Source organism: Glandiceps talaboti, chromosome 7 (genome assembly GCF_964340395.1).
Source record: "Glandiceps talaboti chromosome 7, keGlaTala1.1, whole genome shotgun sequence".
NCBI classification, from domain to species: Eukaryota; Metazoa; Hemichordata; class Enteropneusta; family Spengelidae; genus Glandiceps; species Glandiceps talaboti.
Window position 1 is genome coordinate 9,253,931 of NC_135555.1, and position 9,313 is coordinate 9,263,243.

The 9,313-nt window shown below is 35.7% G+C and overlaps 1 protein-coding gene across 11 annotated transcripts in view; it reads right to left on the reverse strand.

The window, feature by feature from the left end:
- Positions 1-8,407, reverse strand: part of LOC144437266 (uncharacterized) — a 183,425-nt gene extending 175,018 nt beyond the window's left edge. For all 11 annotated transcript variants that reach the window (XM_078126182.1, XM_078126179.1, XM_078126183.1 and 8 more), the window contains exon 1: positions 8,232-8,407. In XM_078126182.1, the coding sequence (XP_077982308.1) occupies positions 8,232-8,292 (61 nt within the window). In that variant the 5' untranslated portion in view covers positions 8,293-8,407. The remainder of the gene's footprint in view (positions 1-8,231) is intronic.
- Positions 8,408-9,313: the final 906 nt, after the last annotated feature.

The window sequence follows — 9,313 nt, forward strand, 5'->3', positions numbered from 1 at the left end:
ACATCCCGGGATACACATAAGCTATGGTCTATATGTGCACAGCCCTCGTCTCCCTTTCTCCAACCTTAGATTTTAGACCCCAAAACCAGGCAATACCAGATTTAAAATGAATGATGCCTTCTATATGAAAGGGCACAGTAATTGTTTTAAAGCAAAATTATTAGCTATAGCTACCATACCCTGTAATGCCAAACTATACGAAATCTGAAGTTTGTATACTTGCATGTAAGATATTGCCTAATTACCGAAAATCATTAATTATACAAATGAATAATCTGATATTTTGTTACATCAGTATGACTATAAAACTGTGTTAATGCATGTACCAAATATGAAATTTGAAGTGTGCATTCTGAAATTTGAATAGCCTAATAACTGAAAACCATTAATTATGCAAATTAAACATTACAACTAACAGTTACATCAACATGCATTTTAAAACATGTTCGCATTGTTGGTGTATGTACCACATGTATTGAATTTGAAATGTGCATTCTCAAGATATTGAAAGCCTAATTACTGAAAATCATTCATTACGGAAATGATTCACTAAAACTAAAAGCTACATCACTAAGTTTTTCAGAACCCAAGCGCATTGTTATGGTTCATATATGTAGTAAATTATATTGAATTTGAAGGGTGCATTCTTAAGATATAGCCTAATTACTAAAACTAATTAATTATGCAAATGAGTCATTAAAAATTAAGTTACATCAATGACCTTTATGAGACATGTGTGCCCTGGTATCATGAGTGTATGTACCAAATTATAAATAACTTGAAACTTGTACTCCTCAGATATAGTCTAATTATGTGAAAACTTTAATTGTGCAAATAACTCATTATAGCTACACTATCAAACTTTATAGGACACATCATCCACATACACTTTGTTATCATCAGTGTATCAAATTATATTGAATTTGAAGAAGCCTGATTACAGAAAATAATTAATTATGCAAATGACTAATTAATATTCATAAGAGAGAGAGGCCAAATCTCTAAAATAAAACCTCAAAACCTGTCTAGCCAACAGGCATGTCTTAATACCACACCAGAAAACTTTTCATAAATATAGTTTATACATAGAATAAACAAAGATTAATAAACCAATAATGACAAGCCTGTGCATTTAATTGTTCAAATTTCTTTTTGGTTTTTATAATTCTATATCTAGAATTATAAATCGATCAGATTGGGACATGCTAAAAGCCTCGAAAGCCTATTATACAGAATTGATGGGTTTTCATTCTATCTCGGCCAAGAGACTTGTGGTGTCTCCAATACGAGCAGCGTGGTGGTAAGACCCCATGGTAAAACTTCTTTTTTGCAATTATTGTTCAATATAGATTATTAACATCAAACATACATTGCAAGTAAACTATGTTATCATAAGCTTCTATCAAAAATACATTAATTATCACGGATATATGTCTACGTTTACAAATTGTGTGGAAACTAAAAATTATGTATAATAATATATACGTATCATATTAGTCAATAATGTACTCTACTGTATTGTTCTCTACTGTACTCTACTCTTCTCTACTAGAGGTGTATACTGCACTGTTCTATACTGTTGTACTCTACTGTATTGCCCGCTATACTTCATGTACTGTACTGTAGTGTACTATACTGTACTATAGATAGAGGCCTATAGTTAAATTATTCTATACTGTGCTCTGCTCTTCTCTACTCTACCCCATGCTACTGTATTGTACTTAACTCTGTACTGTGCTCTACTCTACTCTAGTGTTAGGGGTATATACTGTACTATCCTATCATATATACTGTGCTCTATTATACTGTACTCCACTGTACTCTCCCATGTTCTACTGCGCTGCGCTGTTTATATATGTACTGTTATGTACTATACTACACTTCACTACACTACACTACACTACACTACACTACACTACACGTACTACACCACGTACACCACACCACACCACGCTGACTATACTATACTATACTATACTATACTATACTATACTATACTATACTATACTATACTATACTATACTCTACTCTACTCTACTCTACTCTACTGTACTATACTATACTATACTATACTATACTATACTATACACTATACTATACTATACTATACACTATACTATTATACTATTATACTATACTATACTATACTATACTATACGACACATATGAGTTCAAGCTCTTTCCTAATATCTCAGGAATGTTAATCTATGAGTTGTAATCTAACTGTTCAATGAGCGGTATACAGTATTCCAAGTGTACCAGACTAGATGATGTCACATCCGAATTTAAGCAATTAAAAATGTTATTGTTTTTAGACCTTGAAGAAGACTTCCCCTATGGGGTTGAAATGTTGGTAAACAGAGTTTCAACGTAGACAACAGGAGTTGTCGACCTATTTGAATTTAAAACACAACCATGAATGGTTAACAAAAAGTACAGTTCTTATTTATTTATTTATTTATCTATCTATCTATCTATCTATCTATCTATCTATCTATCTATCTATCTATCTATCTATCTATCTGTCTGTCTGTCTGTCTGTCTGTCTGTCTGTCTGTCTGTCTGTTTGTCTGTCCGTTCGTTCGTTCGTTCGTTTATTTGTCTGTCTGTCTGTCTGTCTGTCTGTCTGTCTGTCTGTCTGTCTGTCTGTCTGTTCGTTCGTTCGTTCATTTATTTATTTATTTATTTATTTATTTATTTATTTATTTATTTATTTATTTATTTATTTATTTATTTATTTATATGCGCATTGACAGCTATAGAGGAATTACAATTATACAGAAGAGCCTACGAATGGCGCCACACCACGTCTTGGCAAAATGCCTCAACCGTTACGTTGTACTGGGTGTTCAAGCCGAAGTCCTCCTCTAAATTGTGTTCTTGTTATACAACTAATGGCACGTCATTTCAATTCAGACTCTTTGTCGAGGTCAAGAGGTCAGTGTGTGAACTGAAATGGACACTGGCACGGACGGCTTCATTGAATAAACCGACAGAGATTTATTGCCCGAAATTGACCTTATTTAAACATATGGAAAGAACCACTATTCGATTGGTGCTTTGTGCATTACTGGAATATTGACTTAAAGTCTATGCTCAAACAAACTTAATCAAGCAGTCTCACAGACTACAAAACCAGAAATGTGAAACGTCATATATGTCCTTCTATCAAAATACTAGTATATAAAATCCAATGATTACGTCTATTTGATAATTTAGATAAATGAATCCATTTTGAGACCTAGTCAAAATTATGGGATGATGTACGCGGAGGTATACTTCAAGTTTTGTAAGATAAATTAGAATGGGGTTTGAAAACGTCAATGGTTGATGACGTGCAATATACTTAAAACCAAAGAAAGATATAAAAATAGTATATGGATTTAGATCGCATATCATCTCATTCACTGTCTGTATCAACGGAACTTAAAACTGGGGTAACGCGGAAAAAGTGAAAATAAAATCGAAAATCGTCACCAATGGCCTTAGAGTTTACATTACATGTACCCCTTCTAACAACATGAACACGTGCGGTTCTTTCATGATATGAATGACCGCAATACTCTCCCATCGTCGTAAACTGTAGCCTCTTATTGAAGTTATACGAAGAAAAAAAGAGGCCTGGTTTGTTTGAATGTACTCAACATGTCGCACTCAATGAAATCTACATTAAACTATGTGATCTATACTGTCTCAGTTACTCTTTGTATTAGATAAATAAAATAAACCGGTCAACAAAGTTATACAGTGTAGTATATGATACAATATAACACTGTATTCCTGATCTGCCCTCTAGTTATGATCTTACATTCAAAGTGCCAGTTGTATTACACATAAATCCTACGGCGATCAATCATTCACCTATGCTTCTCCAACCATTTGGAATCCACTACTGTCCGATATGCGTACGGTACCAAATATCGGAATCTTTAAAACAAGACTTAAGCTAGGGAGTCATCAGTAATTACGAGAGGGAGGGCTCGAAGAAATCAGGCCCGGGCTGTTGCATAAAATATGATCCTCCCCGATTCTGTCGTGCCAAAAAAGTTGTCCTCCCTCAACTTTCTCTCTCTAAACATGAACCCCCTACCTTACCCTACCCTACCCTACCCTACCCTACCCTCTCCTCTTCTCTACCCTACCCTATCCTCTCCTACCCTATACCCTATCCTATCCTCTCCTACCCTACCAGAGTTCCTACCTTATCTTCTCCTACCCTACCCTATCCTACCCTATTTTACCATATCCTTTCCTACCCTACCCTATCCTACCGTACCTTACCCTCTCCTCTCCTCTCCTACCCTACCTAATACCCCATCCTCTCCTACCCTACCAGAGTTCCTACCTTATCCTCTCCTACCCTACCCTATCATATCATATCATATCATATCATATCATATCATATCATATCATATCATATCATATCATATCATATCATATCATATCATATCATATCATATCATATCATATCCTGTCCTGCCATACCCCACCTCTCTGTCCTGTACTGTATGTCCTGTCCTATCTTATCAGATCCTAGCATAGCACATCATAGCATAGCATAACATAGCATGATAGCATACAAAGACGATAAACTGACTTAGTGATTATGCATATTTGATAAATATTAAACATTTTCTAAGACTGTTCTTGAACATTCTAAATCATCACAGAAAAATACAGTTGGCCATTGCTTACACTGAATTTCGGTTAACCTCTTTTCACGGATACAGAAGGACTTTCCAGCACAACGTCAATGGGTAAGGGCATATAAATTATCAGTACATCCACATTCCGATTCATTGAACCATTGTTCTCAATTCCCACTGTTAAACAGTGAATTTCGTTCCTACCGAAAACTCAAAAGAAGCTGTAGCAAATTATAAGTTCAAGTGACTGCATGGTTGGTGTCTATTCTTTGAAACTAAAATGTTGGGATACATGTACACGAGTGTGTACATATAGTACAATATATACCATATAGTGCATATATAGTACACATGGCAAAGTCAAACATAAACTTTTGGTTTTGATATAGTTGTTTAAAATGTTCATAATTGCTTGTGGATTTTCACTGAATTAATTTGTATTTGAATACTACGGCCAGCCTAGTTTGACATACTTTATTCAAGTAGAGTAGGCATTTGACAATTACGTATGTTGGTTAAACCTTATAAACGCTTGACACCCTACATACAGGGTTTAATTACGCAGTGTTACAAAAACCAGGGGTTAATGGCAAACATTAGCATAGGTGTAGGTCCCCGGGTGTAGGTCACGTCAGTATCTTCTATCCAATAGAATTTCAATTGTTTGTATAACAACTTAAAGCCATTTCCATTGTTAAAAGGTGTATGTCAGAGCAGGATAACCATAGTTATTGTTGGACACAAATAATGTACATGTAAAACATCGTATAGTATGGATGTCCTTAGACTGCCTAGACCATTGTAAAATACACACAGGCAATCCGTGCGAAGCTATCATTGTTTGAGCCATTCATAAAACGCCGCATGCAGTATTCAGTGTGACCTCAGACAACCATATATAATTGTACGTGAGAAAAAAAATACACGATAGAAACTTGAATAACGTCAGAGCCCAATAGTATATAACCAGGTGATATTGATGTCAAAGTCTAGGAACTGTATATGTATATAAATAAATGCTATGCGTATTGAACGAATGCTTACAACGGTAGGAGTTGTGTGCAGATATAAGTTCATATGCGTACGCTTTAAGTTTGCTTTTATAATTGTCTGAACAATTCAAATTTCAAGCAAATCCGGGTTTGAATTCTACAGCAGCCTGCCACCATTCATATGACTTAAATTTGCGATGAAGTATTAATGTTTGTTTGTTTGTTTGTTCGTTCATTCGTTTGTTTGTCTGTTTGTCTGTTTGTTTGTTTGTTTGTTTGTTTATTGCTTGCTTGCTTGCTTGATTGTTTTAAATCTATTAGTGTATCAGTTGATCGACTGATTGACTGACTGACTGACTGACTGACTGACTGATTGATTGATTGATTGATTGATTGATCGATTTACTGATTTATTTATTCATTCATTGATTCATTCATTGTCACATTGATTGATTCACTGAATAGGTTTCACCTGATATATTACTTTATACTTATAATTGATTACTCAGTCGTTCGACCATGTTTTTAACTGACTATTGTTAGCATTAATGCAGGAAGGAAAATGATGTCATTACAGGAGAAAGATATTGACTTAGTATTATGCCTAAAGACAACAAAGGTAAGACAACCAACCAACCACAGTTTATATTTAATTTTACATGTATGCGAATGTTTGTTTATTTTACCATGGAGTGGACAAAATCGTTGTTACGACATATGCAAATTATATGCAAAGTTACGAGCGCAAGACGACACAAAATTGACGTTGATATTGTTAGCGTCTGTTCGTTCTGTCGGAGTGCGAACTACTAGTTTGTCTATATTGATGATGTTCGGTTCACTTTACTTCATGAAGTTGAGAATAATTGGTCTAAATTCACGGAAATTATCGTGATGTCTAAACGTAAAGATATATTATCAAAGTACAATGTTTGAATCGGTTGACGAGACAGCTACAGTCATGAAAGAATTTCCAGCCCACTCGCTGTAATTTTTGGCAAGTTTTCAAATTACGTTTTGAGATTTAAATGTTAGTCTGATTATGTAATGTCAGATTTTCAGCGCTCATTCATTGAAATGTGATGTTAGGATCATATTAACCTATTACCCGGGTAAATGTTTTTTAGAAGAATAAAATGATTTTTGGTAAAGCCTTAAAACTTAGTAAAAGTAAAATTGTCAAGTCGAGGCTGAAATTAACAAGAAAGAGTCGTGTAGTGTGGCTGTGTAATATCTATGGAAATTGGATGTGTATCCGCTTTATAATCGCTTTCATTAGATATTAAATATCATTTTATCAAAACCACGTGTGACGCGCGCATGCCTATGAATGGGAAACTCGGACAAAGATGCTAACAATTACCTAAAACTCACATGCCCTTGATATGATTACAAAATGGGTGTCATTGAACCTGTCATATAAGACGAATTATACATTTACAGTTTTAGATATTCTTTACGTCGTCAACCCAAATACGTACCCCACCCTATCACCTGAGTGTATTCTAGCATTTCGAAGCCCAGAATGAATTACGACACACAGGAGTCAAATGTTTGTTTTCCGTCTTTCCTTCTGTATGCGCATGCGTATGGGTCATCCAAGGTTCATTCATGATAAAGTTTGCATAACCAGCAGTTCACCTTGGTAAAAGTTGGTGGTTATCAAACATCTATGTTTGATTACGTATCATAGACTGGAGGTTATATAATGTATATTGCTAAGGTTACCGTTATATTTTAGACTGCATAAAATTATGTTGTCACAGATTTACCACGTCTGACACCTAAGCTTACCATAGTAACAATAGTTTTAACAACACTACTGCGAAGTACCGTTCTTGCATATTTCAATCTTTGACTGCGATGGCATCCGTGCTCATTTTTATGACGATCGTCATTACCAAATATGAACGACATGGGTACCAAAACTGCAAAAATCTATCAATAAAATCCTACAGGTGTTACAAAACTAGTTCCGTGGTCTGAAGTCATTGGTTGACCTGACGTAAGTCCGAGCTAATGAATACAAAGCATAGACTTTGTGTTTTCGCGTGTTTACATCTATTAAGATTCCAGCACGGTTTCATGTAGCGTCGTTGGATTCAGATTGAAATTGAAAGTAAAACATTAAAAAGGGGTATTCTTTTCTGTTTGCTGATAACTTTCTTCGAGGGTATTTTTATGGATGTCTCAAAGTATATGCATACGTACTTCTCTGTGGTACGCGGTAATGCGATATATCACCGACTGGTTCTGTGACCCCCGTGAAAGTGAATGGGTCCTCGTTCAATGAACGATGACAACCAAACACTATAGGTGTTAGCGGTATTAGATTCGATAGAGGTGTGGTCCAGTCCACGGTTAATATCATAGCGTGGGCGCAATATGAATAATTCTACATTGATTTTTTTTTCACGAAATAGACACACCTGTAATGAAATATATTAGAGAACAATATTTCTGAAGCCTAACTTTATAAATTTCGAAGGCGATATGAATTTGATGTTGCGCGCCGTAAATGTGCCGCTGAGACATGCTAACTTTCACTTACAAGTGGTTGTCAGCCTACGAGACTGAGACTTAAAATACTTACATTGTGCATCGGTCCTGATCACCAGAAGTGCCGCTACCAACACACACACGGCTCGCCACATGGTTGGTGGTGTTTAACTCACGTGGGTATTTTCTCAAACTTTCTACGGTGAGCTAGAATCCAAACGACACAGATTAGAACGGAGAGAGATGGGTGTACTCACTACGGGGCTCTGCTTGCCCGCAATGCCAGTGACGTCTATTGTCCGAAGGTAATCAATGCCCAAAAGCATCTTTCGCCAAACAAAAGAGAACGAGAAATCGCTCCTATTGGCCGAAGAAAATTCCCGACAATAGGGCTCTGCCACTCCAGTGACTGATCGTGTTAAGAATACCAAATCACTGTACCATTACAGATCAATGACTACTTTCGAGAACCATATTCTGTGGGCGACATTTACGATAAGAGGCCGCAACTTCATGCAGAATAAGAGAATCAAGAAAACCGATAGAACTAGGTGGCATTTTCTATTGAGTTGTTTCAAGTCAATAAAAAAGGTATATGTCTCCTGCCACTTCATATTAAAATCATGTATGTCTGGTCATTCACCTGTATTGTCACTCTATACAGTACCAGTCTTTTCTAAATTTAGAATGGTGCAACGAATACAGTATGAGAAATATTTCTAGGTAAGTGTAAGTTACGGCGGGCTAAGAGGTATACGGTACCTTTATATTGTCAGGTGAAAGCCTGGTGGTGAAACAAAAAAGTCTGGAATTCATAGACCCTATTATATTATACCTTAGTATTCTAATAAAAGTACAACGAATCCATGATCTTTTTGTAACCGATAAAATGCTCCAAAGTTGAATGTGGTACACATCATGATGGCTGACAAAATGGTCGATAGCGACAGACCGTGGCGACAATGTAAGTGATTGCATTTGTGTGACTGGTTCATATATATTTCCTGTTTACAAACAACAAAAGACGAAATTATATTTATTATCTGTCAATTGTCTAATAATATACACCTGTTTTCTTTGCGCATTAGCTTTCATCCTTGGTCAAAGTTATACAAACTCATAGTGAAGCTGTAAGAAGCTTACTTTTCACAAATATTGTTCAAAGGTGATGTCCTA